The sequence below is a fragment of the Watersipora subatra genome, chromosome 10, assembly GCF_963576615.1.
Source record: "Watersipora subatra chromosome 10, tzWatSuba1.1, whole genome shotgun sequence".
NCBI lineage: Eukaryota > Metazoa > Bryozoa > Gymnolaemata > Cheilostomatida > Watersiporidae > Watersipora > Watersipora subatra.
In genome coordinates this window covers 8,981,706-9,001,242 of record NC_088717.1, presented here as the reverse complement: position 1 = coordinate 9,001,242, position 19,537 = coordinate 8,981,706, and the positions used below count along the sequence as shown (strand labels likewise).

Below are 19,537 nucleotides of genomic sequence, written 5' to 3'. Positions count from 1 at the left end.
TGGAAAAACTATTCAAGAGTTAGCTGCCAGAATTCGTCAAGATGCAACTACATGTGCCTTCATAGACATTACAGATCCATTAGATGAGGCTCTCAGAACAAGATTTATCTGCTCTGTAAACAATGAAGCAGTTCTCAAATCTCTCTTCAAGGTCAAGGACAATGAACTCAACTTCAACAAAGCTATACAGGTAGCACAGGAAACAGAAGAAGCAGCTAAAGTTGCCAAAGAGACAGTTTATAGAAACTCGTCTAAAGTCAACAAGGTTGCTCAACAGAAATCAAGATACAAACCAATCCAGAAAAACAACTCTACACCTGACAAGCAGAAGGAAGGAAAGCTATGCTACAGATGTGACCGAACTAACCATACAGCGGATGACTGCAGATTCAAAGCAGCCACCTGCAACTTTTGTTCTAAACAACGTTACATAGAAAGAGCATGCAAGAAAAAGAAATCATCTGCAGCAGAAAAACCAGTAAAGATGATAGAATGCACATCAAGCAAGATGGTGAAACTTGCTGAAAACATCAAACTGGAGGGAGACAACTTCACACTTGAACTGGACACTGGAGCATGTGACAACTTCATCTGTAAATCAATATGGGAGAAGCTAGGAAAGCCAAACCTAAAACCTACTACAGTTAACTACAAATCAGCCTCAGGACATATCATAGAGACGCTTGGCAGATGTGAGCTAACTGCCCAATTGGATGCACAGAAAGAAGTCAGACTACCATTTGTGATTAGTGCTGTACAAGATCTCAACCTACTAAGAAGAACTGCTATACAGCAACTAGGCATCTCTATTGATGACAAGCTACAACAGAACCTTGTATCAACAATCACAGAGAACCAGCCAGATGGGAGGTTACAAATCAAGTGTAAGGAGATGTGCAAAGAATTTCCAGAAATATTCAAAGACGAGCTAGGATGTCTCAAGAACTTTGAACTAGAGATAAACTTCAAACCTTCAACAAAGCCAGTCTTCTGCCGACCCAGACCAGTTCCTATTGCCTTGACAGAAGAGCTCAACCAAGCATACGAAGCAGGTGTAGCTAAAGGCATATGGGAACCAACTCAATTCAACCAGTATGGAACACCAGTTGTACCTGTACGCAAATCTACAACAGGTCAAGCTGCAGGGAAGATCAGAGTATGTGGAGACTACTTCAAGACTATCAATAATCAGCTAGAAACACATAGGAAACCTATCCCACTACCAGAAGATCTAATCAGAAAACTAGGTGGAGGCTATTGCTACACAAAGATTGATTTAGCAGATGCCTACAATCAAATATTGTTGGCACCAGAAAGTCAACGACGACTAGCACTATCAACACACCGAAGAGTACTACTATAGAAAAGGTTGCCCTTTGGCATAAGCTCAGCACCAGGGTATTTTCAAGAAATCATGGAGCAACTGACACAAGACCTCCCAGGAGTAGCAGTATACCTAGATGATATACTAGTGAGTGGAGCCAATGCAGAGAGCCATCTACAAAACTTACGTCGACTTCTTCAAAGATTAGAAGAAAGAGGGCACAGATGTAGAAAAGACAAGTGCTGTTTTGCTCAACCTACAGTAGAGTGTCTGGGACACAAACTCACTTCAAAGGGAATCACTAAAGGAAAGAAGGCAGATGCAGTACAACAGATGCCAGTCCCAACAGACTTAACTCAGCTAAGATCTTTCTTAGGAGCTACACAATTCTACAGCAAGTTCATACCCAATCTGTCACAACTCACAGGACCATTGCACAAACTGACACGCAAAGGAGAGACCTGGAAGTGGGGCACTGAACAAGAAAAGAGCTTCAACAAACTGAAAGATATGCTATCAACTGATAGTGTCTTAGCACACTTCAACCCAGATCTTGACATTGGAATCTCATGTGATGCTTCAGAAACTGGACTGGGAGCTGTACTATTTCATCGTTATCCTGATGGAAGTGAGAGACCAATAGCCAATGTTTCAAAAACACTGACCAGCACACAGAGGAAATATGGACAAATACAAAAAGAAGCTCTCTCAATCATATTTGCTCTAAAGAAGTATCACCAGTACCTGTATGGTTGACGGTTTATCTTGGTAACTGACCACAGACCTCTTCTCACACTTTTAGGACCTACCAAAGGAGTTCCAGCTCTAGCAGCCAACAGACTAGCAAGATGGGCACTGGTACTAAATCAGTATGACTACACCATAGAATACAGATCTACCCAGCATCATCAAAATGCAGATGTCCTCTCAAGACTGCCAGTTGGACCTGATAAAGAGTTTGATGCAAGAGAAGATGAGGATGATGTTGATACAGTATGCACTATTCACACTATTGGACAACAGCTCAACTCTACAGACTACAATGTTCTAGCAAAGGAGACAAAGAAAGACCCAACACTAGCCACAGTAATGCGCTACACAGCAGAAGGATGGCCTGGTAACAAAAAGATGAAGGAGACTCAGCTGTCACTCTTCCACAAGATCTCAGATTCACTTTCTATCACTGAAGGTTGTCTTCTATATGGCAACAGAGTAGTCATTCCTGTCAAGTTACAACAGGAAGTATTAAAGATCCTTCACCTTGGACACTTTGGAATGGAAAGAATGAAGAAGCTAGCTCGAACTGCTGTCTATTGGCCTCGCATTGACTCTGATATAGAGGAGACAAGCCGACAGTGCACTGCCTGTGCTGAAGACCAGAAGCTTCCACAGAAGTATCCTATACATCCCTGGATGCTACCTGAGAAGCCATGGAGTCGTCTTTACTTAGATCATGCAGTGAACTTCATGGGCAGCCAATGGCTAGTGATGATAGATGCCTACTCAAAGTATCCATGCATACACAGTACGTCATCTACTTCTACCAGAGCTACCACAGACATCTTAGAGGAGATATTCGCACACTTTGGACACCCTCACACCATTGTCACTGACAATGCTACCAGCTTCACCTCAGGAGAGTTTCAGCAGTGGTGTCAAGAGAGAAGCATTGTTCACCTCACTGGAGCACCCTACCATCCAGCTACAAATGGCGCAGCTGAAAGACTAGTACAATCCTTCAAACAAGCCATGAAGAAATCGTCACTCTCACCTAAATCTGCACTACAACAGTTCCTGATGCACTATAGAAGGACACCACTTCCTACAGGATACTCTTCCAGTCAGCTGCTGAATGGAAGGCAGATGAGATGCAAGATTGACACCCTATTGCCATCACCCGCACACATAGCACAGTTTCATCAATCCAGAGAAGTCAACCGATCGGCAGAAAAGACAGTTAGCAAGATACACAGCTACAATCTTGGAGCACCATGCTATGCCTTGTATCATGGACCTAGACGCAACAGACAACCTAGATGAGTTCCAGCCATTGTTACTAAGATATATGGAACTCGTAGTCTCAATGTCAAAGTGGTACCAAAGGGACCTACTTGGAGAAGACATGTTGAACAACTCAGACCAAGATACTCAACAGAAGAAGATCAAGACCCTGGAGATAAACCTGATATAACAGAGGAGACAAAACTGCAACTACCAGCCCCTACAACTGTAACAGAGCAACCTCCGTCTAGAAGAAGACCACGCAACCCTCATCTACCTGATGGAGATGAGTATAGCAGAGACAAACCCCGAAGGTCTAAGAGAACCAGAAAGAACCTTTAGCTTAGTGAGGAGGTGTCATGCAAGTGCCAAGTATTACTGGTACTTTGCCAACAAACATTATGCTTTTTAGCTAAAGCTTTATACAAGCTAATATTATATAGTACTGTCTCATTATAGCTATTAATAATGCTTGTAGCTTTTTACAAAGCTTTTCTATGACCAAACATATAAATACTTGGGTTTTCTGTTATCAAATCAGTTGTCTCTGGAGTGTGCAATAAACCATTCCTCTAATTTAATACTCTATTTAATTGCTTCTGTGCAGAAACATAACATATATGTACGCACATGTACAGCTACCATTGATATCACATTGTTTGTGTATGACTGATACACACCACTTTCTAGAAAACCGTGTTTTAGTAATACACAGTATATATATATATATGTATATATATATCTATATAAATATATATATATATAGTTATATAAATATATATAAAATTGTTTCCTCACCCCGGATACCTCGTATGGGTGGTAAACTCTGCTCTAACTCGGGTCTCCTACCAGAGACCTGGGAGTTTGAGCACTCGCCTCAAGATCTTAGCTGTTCCCAATAGTGCACTTTTCTGCAACTCACCTGAGTTGATTGTTGTTGGTATTTTGGCAAGCCACATTTTATGCGCTGGTGTTATTGCGCCCAGTGCCACAATGACTACTGGGGTTACAGTTGTGCTTACATTCCAGCCTTTTTCAATTTCTTCTCCAAGAGGGAGATATTTCTCTACCTTTTCTTTTTTTGCTGGCTATATTGTAGTCATTGGGTACTGCAATATCTATTATAGTAGCGCTCTTGTTTTCCTTGTCTACCACCACTATATCTGGTTGGTTTGCTAGGACATGCTTGTCAGTTTGGATGTAGAAATCCCAGAGGATCTTAGCGCGGTCATTTTCGTTAATCTTACCAGAAGCTTCCCACCAGTGTTGTGGTTTATTAAGGCCATACTCGTCACATAGACTTCTATACACAACACCTGCGACATGATTATGCCGCTTAGTGTATGCGTTCCCTGCTAGCTGCCTGCATCCACTGTGCATCTTTGCACAGTCTGCCTCTAGGATCGTCTCTAGTGTAATAGATTTTCGTTTGGAGTTGCCTTGTTGGGAGCACTTGCTCCTGGGCTGCCATGATTAGCGACTCTGTATTGGTCGTTAGGTTTCCTTTGTTCAGCTACATATATGTCTGGTGAAGATCGCCAACCTTAGGTATTTGTTGGTGGTAAGCACCATGAAGAGGTTTCGTGTGCCAGTCAATTTCCTCATCATCAGGGTGTAGATCCGTTGTAAGAGCAGCCGATTGAAATTCAGCTAGCAACCTATCTGAGATGGCCATGGAGGCTACACATGCTTTGATGCTTTGCTCCTCCTCTTTCACTGTCTGCTGTACACTTATGAGTCCCTTACCACCATCTTTCCTATCAAGATACAATCTAGTAGTATCAGATTTTGGGTCCATTTTTTGACCAGATTTTGCTCCATGCATGGTCAGCAGTTTACGAGTTTCTATATCTGTTTCTTTGATGGCTTCCTCAGTCCACTTTATTATGCCTGCTGGATTTTTTATTACTGGCAGTGCGTAGGTATTTATTGCCATGATTTGGTTCTTGGGATTGAGCTGGCTCCGTAAGATCTGCCGGAGGCGTTTCTTGTATTCGGTAATGGCTTTGTGACGTACCTCGGCTTTGTGGTTGATGTTGCTTTGCTTAACCACCAAGTACTTGTACCCTTCTTCTATATTTTTGATGGTACCATTTGGCATTCTTAGGCCATCAGTGAGCATAGAATGGCCTTTCTTAAGAATTAGCCTCCCACATATATATATATACATATATATATATATATATATATATATATATATATATATATATATATATATATATATATATATATATATATATATACTAATATATCTAGTGGAAATCTTCTGACTAAAAAGTGCTCAATGCCATAAAGGCAGTGCATATAAAATAATTTAAAATAATTTAAAAGAAGATAAAAATTTTGACTATTATATTTACACTACTAATAGTTTCGTGTTAAAAACACTCATATATATATATATATATATATATGTATATATATATATATATATATACAGATAATGGTTGAGACTTCACTGATATAGTGCTCAAGGTGGTCCACCGAGCCTGTATAAGTACAAAGACGGAAAAAGATTTTAGCAACAGTTTATTACTTAAAGTTTCATGATGCAAAATGATGCAAAATGCAAAAGATTCATGCAATTTTTTATCTGAAGATTGGTGCAAACTTAACATCATTTTGCATCATGAAACTTTAAGTAATAAACTGTTGCTAAATTTTTTTTCCGTCTTTGTACTTATATATATATATATATATATATATATATATATATATATATATATATATATATATATACATATATATATATATAGATGTATAGATGTATATATATATTTATATAGATGTATATATATATTTATATAGATATATATATAAACTATAAATTCCTAAGAATTATGGGCTAGTATTACTAAAATTAGAGTGCTCAACAAATATATTGGAGCAGCTATATACTAATAAATTATTTGAAAGCAATACTTATCTTTTTTTTCTCCAGCTACTGTCAGTTTCATGATATTCTCATTCGTCAGGCTGTGTTGGAATCTGAATATTCTCATTTGTCAGGCTGTGAATTCCAACACAGCCTGACGAATGAGAATATCATGAAACTGACAGTAGCTGGAAAAAAAAGATAAGTATTGCTTTCAAATAGATATATATATATATATATATATATATGTATTGAAGTATATATATATAAATATGAATTTAATATAAAAATATGTATATAATATATATAAACATATAGTGAACTAAAATCAGAGTGCTCAAAATAGGATGGAGCAGTACAAATTAGACAATTGAAGAGTTTACTTATCATTTCTCCAGCTACTGACATTTTCCTGATAATTCATTCATCAGGCTGTAGAATTCAACTGTATATACATGTATGTATACACACACACACACGCACGCACTTGTGCTTGCACACACACACATATATATATATATATATATATATATATATACATGTATATATATATTTAAATATATGTATATATTTATATATATATATATATGCAAAGCTAGAGTTTTTGGCATGTATATATATACTTGACAATGATAAATAAAGCAAAACAATGTGACTAAAAACTACACAAAGTACACGCTAGTATTTCACAACGACATGGATTGGTCAAAGAAGGACGCTAATAAATTGTTTGACTTGATTATGGGTAGCTATGAGGGAGCGGAGACTTGTGATTTAGTACGGACTTACTTACTGACCCAAATACCCAATGAATTGACTTGCAGTATTGGACTATACAGAGACGACGGACTTGCGGTTTGCAAGGGTACACCACAAGCTATAGAAAGAACAAAGAAACTTATCTCTTCTCCAAGAAGGATATATATCTCTACATTTTCTTTTTTGCTGGCTATATTGTAGTCATTAGGTACTGTGACATCTATTATAGTAGCCCTCTTGTTCTCCTTGTCTACCACCACTATATTGTTTGGTTTGCTAGGACTTGCTTGTCAGTCCAGATGAGGAAGTCCCAGAGGATCTTAGCGCGGTCATTCTCATTGACCTTACTAGTAGCTTCCCACCAGTGTTGTGGTTTATTAAGGCCATACTCGTCACATAGACTTCTGAATACAACACCTGCGACATGATTATGCCGCTAAGTGTATGCGTTTTCTGCTAGCTGCTTGTATCCACTGATGATTTGTATGATGGTCTCAGGTGCATCGTTGCACAGTCTGCATCTAGGATCGTCTCTAGTGCAGAGATTATTTGTTTGTAACAATTTCCATTTCCATAAAATTTCCATAGTTCATTTCTATATTATTTCTATAACATTTCCATATCTTAATTCCATATTATTTCCATTTCCATAACATTTCCATATTTCTAAAATAAAATTTCCATATTCATTTCCATAAAGTTATGGAAATCTTTATGTTTATGGAAATGGATATGGAAAAGTAAACATTTCCATAATATGTTTAGCGATCCCACTCTAGTGTGATAGATTTTTGTTTGGAGTTGCCTTGTTGGGAGCACTTGCTCCTGGGCTGCCATGATTAGCGACTCTACATTGGCCGTTAGGTTTCCTGTTTTGTGAAGATCACCAACCTTAGATATTTGTCGGTGGTAAGCACCATGAAGATGTTTCGTGTGCCAGTAAATTTCCTCATCATCAGGGCGAAGCTCCATTGTAAGAGCAGCCGATTGAACTTCATCTAGCAACTTATCTGAAGTGGCCATGGAGGCAGCATAGGCTTTGATGCATTGCTCTTTCTCTTTCACTGTCTGCTGTACACTTTTGAGTTCCCTACCGCCATCTTTCTTATCAAGATACAATCTAGTAGTATCATATTTTGGGTCGAGTGCTCCATGTATGGTCAGCAGTGTACGAGTTGCTATATCTGTTTCATTGATAGCTTCCTCAGTCCACTTTATTATGCCTCCAGGATATCTTATTACTTGCGGTGCGTAGGTATTCATTGTCATGACTTGGTTCTTGGCCATGAGCTGGCTCCGTAAGACCTGCCGAAGGCATTTGTTGTATGCGGTAATAGCTCTGTGACATACCTCGGCTTCGTGGTTGATGTTGCTTTGCATAATCTCCAAGTACTTGTACCTTTCGTCTATATTTTTGATGGTACCATTTGGCATTCTTAGGCCATCTGTGAGCATAGAATGGTCTATCTTAAAAATTAGCCTTCAACATTTTTCAATACCATATTCTCAATATCTCCCAATGGGGAATAAAGTCATAGGCCTTTTCATAGTCGATCCAAGCCATGGCAAGCCTGGTTTGCCTTCTCCTGCTGTCTTGACAGACCTTCCAATTCACCAGCAGCTGATGTTTGGCTCCTCGTGTGTTGCACCCAATTCCTTTCTGAGCACTGGTCTTATAGTGACTCAAGCACTCTTCCAGTTAGCCTGTAACTATTCTTGAGAGCAGTTTCCACGTGGTGGGCAAGCACGTTATTGGTCGATAGTTTTTGGGAGCCGGCCCCTGCTTTGGGGCCAATATTAGCATTTAAGCCTATGCAGCCTCCATGGCCACTTACGCAAAGTTGACAGCTGAATTTCAATCGGCTGCTCTGACAATGGAGCTTCGCCTTAAAGATGAGGGAATTGACAGGCATATGAAACCTTTTCACGGTGCTTACCACCGACAAATATCTAACCTGACGGCCAATACAGAGTCGCCACTCATGGCAGCCCAGGAGCAAGTGCTCCCAACAAGGCAACTTCAATCAAAAATCTATCACACTAGAGATGAACCTAGAGGCAGACTGTGCAAAGATGCACCTGAGACCATCTTTAGTTGAATGCTCAACATTGGATAAGTAATAAAAAGGTATTTACTCAGAAAATTTATTTTTATTCAACAAATGACAACAGACAACGGTCTAACTTTCATACTTCATATCATGAAAAAAGTGTTTTTTTGGAGTTTAAATAATTAATCAAAACAAAAGACTGTAAAGGTTTTCAAAATTTTTCAAACAGCTATATAGCTTTGAAAACTTATATCATGAGAAAGAAAATTGTTGCTGGTCAATAAAATTATTATTCAAACACTGACAGTTTTTTTCTTAATTAATGTTGAATTAAGAATTTAAAAAAATAGTGCTTTCAAGTGTGTGTATAAAAAAAGTTACTGATGCACCAGAAACTATTAATCAAAACTTTCAATGTGATGGTACTGGTACAAGAGAGTTATCTTTCCCTAGAGTGATAACAACATGAGCGTTTCCGGTGCCAACAAGGAGCAGTTAGGCCACGCTTTTTTTGTGCTAGTCAATCATAGCGATTGACCAGAATAATAACATAAGCCATGAGAATGGTTAAACAAGGATCATGAATTTCTGCAATTAAGATAGTAATTTATGCTCATATTAAAGAATTTATGATTATAGTTTATTAATCTAATATATGCTTATTATTTAAAGCAACTCAATACCTACATGTCTTGCCAATGCACTGAATAGCAACTGTTAAGTAAGTGAGTTAATGCAATCAGTTACTCATAGATAAGATAGATAGTCATATTGAGGATGTATTACAAGGGTGTGATGGGAAGCTAATTGACTGCCATCAACTATGAGTTGCACTTTCTGGCGTTGCCCGAGAGTAATAAAAAAGTCTTTCGTCGAAAAATTTATTTTATATAACTTTTGCCATTCTAATTTTTAAACTTCATATCGTGAGAAAATATTTTTAAGCTGTTCAAATGAATTCAGAGGAAAAAGAAAACAACTGTAAAGGTTTTCATGATTTTTCAAACAATTGCAACTTTCAAATTTCATATAATGAAAGAAGTGTTATGTTAAAATAAATAAGGAAGAAAAATGAAATTGCAAAGGTCTTTAAATGTAAATGTGAAATAATTAGCAAGTAATGGCTAAATATAATATGTTAAGCTATGGTTACAATAAAAAAGTATTAAATAAATACCCTAGGACACTTATATTTCGATAGTATTTAGTTTCGTGAGTAGCACACAGAGTAAAATTTTGCTGCTACTTAATTTCGCAGCTCTGATGAGTGCGAAAATATAGTGATGTGAAAATAAATGCAGTGGAACAAACTAATTAGATTCCTCAGGTCCAGTTCCCAAGTAAAAAAAAAATTAATTGGGGACTAGTTTGTATTTGTAAACCGCAAGTATAAATCTGTGGGCGAGATCAATAATTCAATTTGATCGCTTGCTGCTATTTGTTTCTTGGACTATCAATGACCTCTCGGTCCTTTCCGTCGTGACTGATATGGGACCAATATTAGATCTCAAGTACAGTGTTGTCAGAAATTATGAGACCACCTCACATTTTAAGAGACAATTGGTGGTAGCAATGATTTGCTGACTTAGTTTTACAAAAAAACTATTATAAACCATATACCATTAGATGCAGAATTTTCTACTGATTAATATGAAGCAGATTTCCATCACATAACAATTCATACTTATTTTTTATCTCAATCGAAAGGCATATGCAACTGATATGAATAAAAAAACAAAAAAATATTTTAGTTTTTATTCATTTTATTATTTTATTCATTTTTTATTTTTTTATGCCAAACTATTTGACTTTGTGAGATTACAGAATGCACAACACATAGTGATGACATCACGTTTTACCACTAACAAGCTATGTGGTCGGACACTGAAGAGATAACTTGATGACACTAATTCTATCACCAATGCTGTAAAAGAAGAATGAAAGACTCCTGATTTACTTTACTAGAATAAGGAGAAATTTCTGCATCTAATGATGTACAATATGTGGCAAATGAATGAATTAAAATGGTACCAGCAGTGGTCTCATAATTTCTGACAGCACTGTGTTTATAGCCCGCAATGGCATGTCACGTTTTAAGTTCACTTGTGGGTTAAGAGGATTTCACGTTTTTTTTCATGTTTTTTTCCATTTTTTTTCGAGAATTCTGGACTCCTAACATGGAAGACGTTTTGACAGAATGTTATCAAAAATAGCAAAAAAGGAAGGCAATTACTCATGAACTTTTTTGTTAAGGAAACCAATGGCGATTCGATTTAATCAATGACCAAAAATATAATAATTAAATTTATTATTAAAAAAGTTTATCAAATACCATTTTAAACAAATTTCAGAAAAGCACCATTGGTTCCCTCAACTTTCTAGCAACAATGTCCCACTTAATGAACTTAAAATAAAATCGGCAAAATTTATCTTTGTTAAAACGCTTAAAAGAAAAATATGTCTTTTTTCTGAGCGTTTTAACTGCTTACCAGTTTTGCCTATTTTAATTTTAAAATGTCTCGCCAGTCACATCACCTAAAACAAAACAAATCTCAAAAAATAGAAAAATGTTGATACTTTCCAATAAAATTATTTAAAACTTCACATAAGAGGCCCGGCTGAGGCCCTACATAAGAGAAACCTTTTGGGGGCCTACATCACCCCCTTTTCAACCCCCAGGTGTTCATAACTAGTCGCCTAACATTAGCCGCCCCAACTTGCAACCAGTGAATACAGGCCTGCAATGAACAGAGCTATTTAATTTTGCGTTTTCGCTCGTTCGTTATGATAGTTTAGTTTTGCTCATGAAAATTTCGTGAGAGGGTGACTCCGTGAAAATGTGAAAGTTATATGACGCGATGACATAAATGTGCTAGGGTAAAGTCATAAAAAAGCCTATTTAATGTTTTTAATAATTATAATTTAGTATAAACAAGTATAAATTATTTTTATTTAACATATAACAACATTTGCCACTGTAACTTTCAAACCTTTTGCTTGTTTACCTCAAGCAAGGATGTCCACTAACTAGTGGACATCTTTGTTTCAAGCTAGTCTATGTATTTGATTGATATGTATTGAAATCTAATATTACGTGCACAGGCTGTTTGTGGACTGTGGTGTCAATTAATCACTTTATCACCATACAATGTCAATACTTTCAGTTGATGGCAGTTGATTAGCTTTCCATCACACCAATGTAATAAAATCCCAGTATCACTTATCTATCTTATCTACCCTAGGACACTTATATTTCGCTAGTATTTAGTTTCGTGAGTAGCTCGCAGAGTAGAATTTCGGAGCAACTTAATTTCGGAGCTCTGATGAGTGCGAAAATATAGTGATGTGAAAATAAATGCAGTGGAACAAACATAATTAGATTCCTCAGGTTCAGCTCACTAATAAAAAAAAATTTCAATTTGCGACTAGTTTGTAATTGTGAACCGCAGGTAGAATGGTGTGGGCCAGGTCGATAATGCAATTTGATCGCTTGCTGCCATTTGTTTTTTGGACTATCAACAGGCCCGTTTTCACTGGGGCAGCTAGCTGGCCGGCTGAGCCGCCCCAACTCTTTGGGAATTTTTTACGGTAAGTGCAGTCCAACTCGGATAACTCACCCTCAGATAAAATGTAACATTTCATCTCAAACACAAGGTCAACTCAGACGGATTTGTTTTGTCAGTTCCAACGCAATGATAAATTCCTTCAGATAACTCGACTTCAACATCATTTATTCGAAAAGTTATTTGCCCAACGGCCATGGACGCGGTTTTTATCGCTGTGGAATATCACTTCATTCCAAGCCATAGAGACAAACATAAACTTCTAGTAGTTCTTAGGCATCATTATTATCATCATGAGAGGCAAAATATTTTTGTTAACAACTTTTATAAAGGTTTGCAGAAAATTAAGTTTTATCAAACACCCGCTTGGCCATGTCCCATCAAAAACGTAAAAGCCCCCTAATGAACTTAAAATACAATCCGCAAAATTGATCTTTGTTAAAACGCTCAAAATAAAGAGATGTCTTTTTCTGAGCGTTTTAACCGCAGTCATGTTTTGCCTATTTTAATTGAAAAACGTCTCGTCAGTCACATCACTTAAAACAAAACCAATCTCAAAAAATTACAAGTTATTAAAGAAGTGTCAGTGGAGAATCTAAACCTTTCCAAAGCCATGCTGCTTTTGTAGCACTGCGAGTGTCAGTGCATGTGTCTTATTTTCTTTCAACACGCGGTGCTCACTGCATTGATTGATGTCCCCAGCAAACGACAATCTACTAATTCGTGTGCATTGACATCAAATTCGTATCATTATAAGTCATTCTTAATGGGAAAATAATCATAATTAATTGCAAAATAATAACTTAATAAATTTTGACAGTCAAATTATTTTGTTGGTTTATATTTTAACGATGCTATAGTGGTTGTTAAAAACGTTAAAACAAATGTCGGTATAAAATTCCATTCTACAGTATCATTGAACAAAGCTATTTAGTTTCGCTTTTTCGCTCGTTTGTTATGATAGTTTAGTTTCGCACATGAAACTTTCGCGAGAGGATGACACCGCAAAAACGCGAAAGTTAGATGCCGCGAATACATAAGTGTCCTAGGGTATGAGTAACTGATTGCATTAACTCACTTAACACTATCTATTCAGTGCCTCTACAAGTCATTTAAGTATTGAATTGCTTTAAATAATGAGCATATATTAGAGTAATAAACTATAATCATCATTTCTTTAATATGAGCAATAATTAGTATCTTAACTGTGGAAATTCATGATCATTCTCATGGCTGATGTTATCATTCTGTCAATCACTGTGATTGACTAGCACAATAAAAGGGCGTGGTCTAAACGCTTCTTGTTGGCACCGGAAACGCTCGTGTTGTTGAATGCACTGTTATTACTCTAGAGGGAGATAACTCTATGACTGGTACCTCTCGATACTGGTGCACACTTAAAAATGAGATATTACACTGTTTATGTCTTGTACGTTGTCTGACCGAATGGAGAAAAAAATTTATGGCTTTTCCTGCTCGAGATACAACAATTGTTTATAAATTTGGCCTTTACAGATTTAGAACTTAGCAAAATGAAAACAGATATGAAATAGCACTTTTGACATTTAAACTGCACTTTTAAAAATTACAAAATAAAAACTAGGTAATAACCATGAAAAGTAAATTTAAAAAATTTTTTTTAAAACAACCTTATGCAAAAGACAATAATATTAATGCTAAATAGTGCACTTTGAGCATGTGAAACCTAGAAAAGGGTATACAGTAAACAAGGAAAACAGTATACCGGGGTATGGATTCTTGAAAGTCTTTGTAGACTTGTGGTAAGATGATTGGTTAAGACATGAGATCGGAAATTTTGTGAGTTCAAATCCACCAGAAGGCAAGCTTATCATTACTAGAGTTTAATTATATACATATACAATATATATATATTTATGTGTATATATATATAAATATTGTATACATTGTACATGTATATATATTATAGATACATAATTATATGTTAAGCCGCTACCAATTTTAAAATTTGTGTATAAGCAAATTTGATCCTATTTTACATTAAACAATTAGACCTACTGCGATGATCTGAAAGCCAACAAGTTAATGCAATTTGCCTAAATGGCTCATTGTCGTAAATAATATTTTTAAAACGCATTTTGCGCGTAAATTGTGTCACTTGTTCAGATACAAAATTCAAAACATGATCAGGGAGCTTTGGTCTTCTGATGCACTTACATGTACATAGATTCAAAGTAACGCAATTTTACTTTGACAATTAATGTGTTTCAACTTAAACTAATATGGCGACCAAAGTGGTGTAAGGACCACATAAAATACTAAAAGTAATGGAAAATATTTTAGTCATATAAATATATGTGAGGCTGCATTTTGATTCTGCATGCATAGCCATATTTTTATTGTTTTACCCATTCGAAAGTACGTCAGACTTTTTCATTTTAGCCAAAGCTCTTCCGATGTTTGCTGGTTTATTCATTTTCGAAGTTTTAAAGTTATCTTTTGTGAAACTATAATGTAGCATGCGGAAGGCTGTTAAAATATCAAAACTTATTTTCATAGTTTTATAAGTTGGTCTTTCTTTTTCCTTTTGAAGGCGTGAGCCAATTTTGAAGAAATTGCTTAAATGAGTTAGGTGTACTTTTAGTTTTTGAAGAAATTCTGCATTTTCTGTAATTATTTTCTGCAAAGTTCATATTCAGTGTTATCAATGTTCTCTTTTTATTTTGAAAACAGGAGAGTAATTAAGGAAGATATGGTAAAGAAAAGTAAGTAGGGAAAATAGGGAGAAGGGAAAAAGGAGGTGGGATAAAAGGTAGAGAGGAGGTGGAGAAATAGATGAGGAGAGGGGGAGAGACGATGGGGAAATAAAGAAATAGGAAGTGAGGAAATCAAGGGAGGAAAGGAGAGCAGATAGATAAAGGGAGAAGAGGTAGAAAAAAAAGGGGATAAAGAAAAGAGAATGAGTAGGGAAAAGGGGAGAGAGATGGTAGAAAAACAATCAGAGAGTGGACGTAGGAAAAATGAAGAGATAAATAAAGTTTTTTATTTAACACAAATATTGTTTTTATTTTTAGATGACGTGAACTTTCGCAAACCTTTTAACTAGTTTTACCAGCAGAAAACATGGCTGCATGCATTGCATAACTGCATTCATAAGTCTATAACTCTTGCTAGCTGGTTATTCCAGCAGAATACCTGGTGTAATTACTCAATATTTTGCTTGCATAACTAGTTTAATGGAATTATTAAGGATTAGGCTTCACTTTGATCAATCAAAACAAATATCAACATTCTTTGTTTTGTAATACATGTCTGTTTTGAAAATTAGCTCAGTGGATTGAAGACTCTGGAGCGGCGGTGCAGAAAAACTGAAATTTGGTCTTGTACCTAGTTTTACCGACATAGGACAGAATTAAGGAAGATAAAGAAAAGCAAAAAACTAGGGAAAGAAAGAGGGTAAGGAGAAAGGAGGTGGGATAAAAACGTAGAGAGGAAGTGGAGAAATAGATGAGGAGAGGGGGAGAGGCAATGGGGAAATGGGGAGATAGGAAGTGAGTAATTAAAGAGAAGGGAGGAGAGCGGATAAATAAAGGGAAAGGAGGTAGAAAAAAAAGGGGATGAAGAAAAGAAAATGAGTAGGGAAAATTGGAAAGATATGGTAGAAAATCATTCGGAGTGTGGACGTAGGAAAAATGAAGAGATAAATAAAGTTTTTTATTTAAAATATAAGTTCTTTGAGCTTAGAAATAGAAACTTTTTTATCAAAGGGAAAAGTGAGTTTACTCATTGACTCAAGCCTATAGAAAAAAAAATATATCGTGCTCAAGATATTTGAGAAATGCAAAGTAGATGATGCATTAAACTTTGGCTTTCAAATGCAGCAGCTGATATAAAGATGTTTACAATGAAATGTAATATTTATACTCTTTTACTCATGATAATCTACTAATGAGCTCCAACAAATCTATTTTGCAGATTTGCTTTCAAGAACCTGTTTACAATTTTAAATGACTCCGGTTTTATTCACACCCTTGTCCATGACCAGTATATCTCTGGTAACATTCTCTTCTCCACTTTTAACCAGCTGTTTACAATGGATCTCGATCAGCAAAACGTAACATTAATAATTGGACTCAACGTATCAGGCTACAGGGAAGGAAATTCTAGCCAAGCAAAATTCAGAGGTATATACAGCATCTATCACCTCACCAATTCTTCTCTGTTACTTTCGGACACCTACAATCATGTGTTAAGAAGAGTTGACAGAACTTCTCAAGAGTCCTCTCTATTCGCTGGAACTCCAGGAAAATTTAAGTTTGGTAATGGCAATCTCTCTACCTGTTCTTTTCATGACCCAGCTACTTCAACAACGTTTGACGGAGTAGTATTTTATATTAGCCAGTACGGCATCCCCTACATCGCTATTATGAATCTAAACACTATCAACGGATATGTTCACCACATTGAACTTCAGTTATATATAGTATCAATGTTGGCTGATCTTCAAAATAATGTTTTACTTATGATTACCGAAACACAGGTTTTACAGATGGACCCAGCTGCTTTACACATGGCTACAGTTACAGCTGGTTCTTCATCTGGCTATGTGGATGGGGCTTTACAAAGTGCTAAGTTCGGTAGATTGACTGATTTAATAATGCTGAACAACGACACACTATTAGCCGTAGATAATATAAATAGTGTATTGAGGGTGATTGATCTTAATGGTCAGGTCAGTTCAATATGCTCAAGGTCAGGTGGAGGTCAACATATCAGTAATTGTAACATATCGACACCGACAGTTCTCATGAGATACAACGCTTCGCTGATACTGATTGGAAGATCTAACTCACTCTCTGGTTTAAGTGGTGAGTACAAATAGCGCATAACTTGAAGCTGTTTTTTTGATAAAAAAGTTAACCAATCTAAATGTGAGAATATAGGCAAGCACATAGTTATTCAAACATTTCGCGAGACAGCCACCAGCTTGGAAATTTTTGCAGTGTACAATAACCGGAGCATATTTTTGTGGTTCTTACCCAAAATAATTATTTTAGTTTGTTTTATACCTAGGTTGAAAGACAAACATTTGTAAATGAAGTTCTGATACAGGTGGTAAGCACAACATTTCACTGTTTCATATTGCGGTACTACATTTATTTTACTGAAACAGCAGTACATCTTTGAATCATAACCCTCTCATTGCTTAAACAGCTGATTAATGTATAATCATTCTAATTTCGATGCTATTTCTCTCATGCAAAATATTCCTTCAAGTCTTCAATTTTTATCAGCAAGTAAAAGCTTTAAGTGTAACAGTTTAACCGGGTAGAAAAAACTGAAAATGAAGTTAAATCAAGCAATATTTTGATGTCATACTAAAATCCGATAGACGCATATGATTTTCCAATGTTTATAGATGATTTGGGCTCCAGTCGTCTAAGCACATTGACTACGATTCAAGGTACTACCACAGGTGCTCTCCAATCTGCTTCAAACACAATGACTCAAGGTCCAGCAGCTACAAAAGCTAATACTTTGTCTACTTCTATTGCAAAAACGACAGTTCAGGTTAATAATAAAGGTACTCTCCAATATGCTTCAAACACAATGACTCAAGGTCTACCAGCTACAAAAGCTATTACCTTGTCAACGTTTAATGCAAATACGACAGCTCAAGTTAATACTACAGGTGCAATTCAACTTGCTTCAAGCACAATGACTCGACGTCCAGCAACTACCAAAGCTAATACTTTGTCAACTTCTAATGCAAACACGACAGCTCCAGTTAATACTACAGGTGCCATTCAACTTGCTTCAAGCACAATGACTCAAGGTCCAGCAACTACCAAAGCTGATACTTTGTCAACTTCTAATGCAAACTCGACAGCTCAAGTTAATACTACAGGTGCCATTCAAGTTGCTTCAGGCACAATGACTCAAGGTCCAGCAACTACCAAAGCCAATACTTTGTCAACATTAAATGCAAACACGACAGCTCAAGTTAATACTACAGGTGCCATTCAAGTTGCTTCAGGCACAATGATCCTAGGTTCAGCAACTACTAAATCTAATGTTTTGTCTACTCAAAATGCTATGACTATGGTTAAAGCTACTACTACTAATGTCATCCGATCTAATTTAGGCAATGTGTCTCTAGATCCAACAACTACTAAAAGTAATATTCTGACTGCTACAAGTAATATGACTAATGTTCAAAGCGCTACCACTGATGCCATCTCATTTACTTCAAGTAATGTGAATCCACATCCAGCAACTAAAAAAGCAAATAGCCGGTCTCTTGAAATTGCTAAAACTACAATTCAGGTTACTACTACAAGCAGCATCCCATCTAATTCAAGCGGTGCATTGCAAGATCCAACAACTGCCAAAGCTCAATCTGTTACTCAACCCTCAACTAGCCCATCTGGTGGTACTAGCAATAACATAACAACTCCGCATCTAGCAATAACAGCAAAGCAAATGCAATTAGAGAGGTCTTCAGCATCTTATCAGTCACCTTCAGTACCTCTAGTCAAAACCTCCGTAAAACCCAACTTAGTGACTGTCACTCCTGAGACTGAAAAACCGTAAGTACAAATCATTTTTTAGACAAAGGTAACATCCTTTGTGCACACTTTCAAAGTTTTATTTAGATATTAAAGTTTAAATGATTATTACATGAAAAGCAATAAAAGTTACATGCATGTAGCTTCAGGGGCATCACACCTCTGTTTGTATACAATACTTTTAATAGAAAATATATTTTATTGTAACCATTCTATCACATGAACTCAGTTATTATTAAACTTTAGTTTTCTCCTTGCACGAGTAGCTCACATTTTAGTATGATATGCTAGTTCTTAAAACTTCAAGTACTTAGCGTGGTTACCGATTGCCAAAACCATAGGCGGCTTAGAGATGAATGACGACTCAGAGGTGATCAACGCTACAACAGGGCTGAGCCTCAACTGGGCAGATGACG

General features: G+C 36.5%; 1 protein-coding gene across 1 annotated transcript; it reads left to right on the top strand.

Moving 5' to 3' along the window:
- The first annotated feature begins 18,270 nt into the window (after positions 1-18,270).
- On the top strand, positions 18,271-19,146 carry LOC137406737 (uncharacterized). The gene has a single exon (XM_068093354.1). The coding sequence runs from the start codon at positions 18,271-18,273 to the stop codon at positions 19,144-19,146; it is 876 nt and encodes a 291-aa protein (XP_067949455.1).
- The last annotated feature ends 391 nt before the right edge of the window (positions 19,147-19,537 follow it).

Excerpts from the sequence above, each read along its gene's own strand:
- LOC137406737 (XM_068093354.1), top strand. The coding sequence starts at position 18,271 with ATGACTCGACGTCCAGCAACTACCAAAGCTAATACTTTGTCAACTTCT.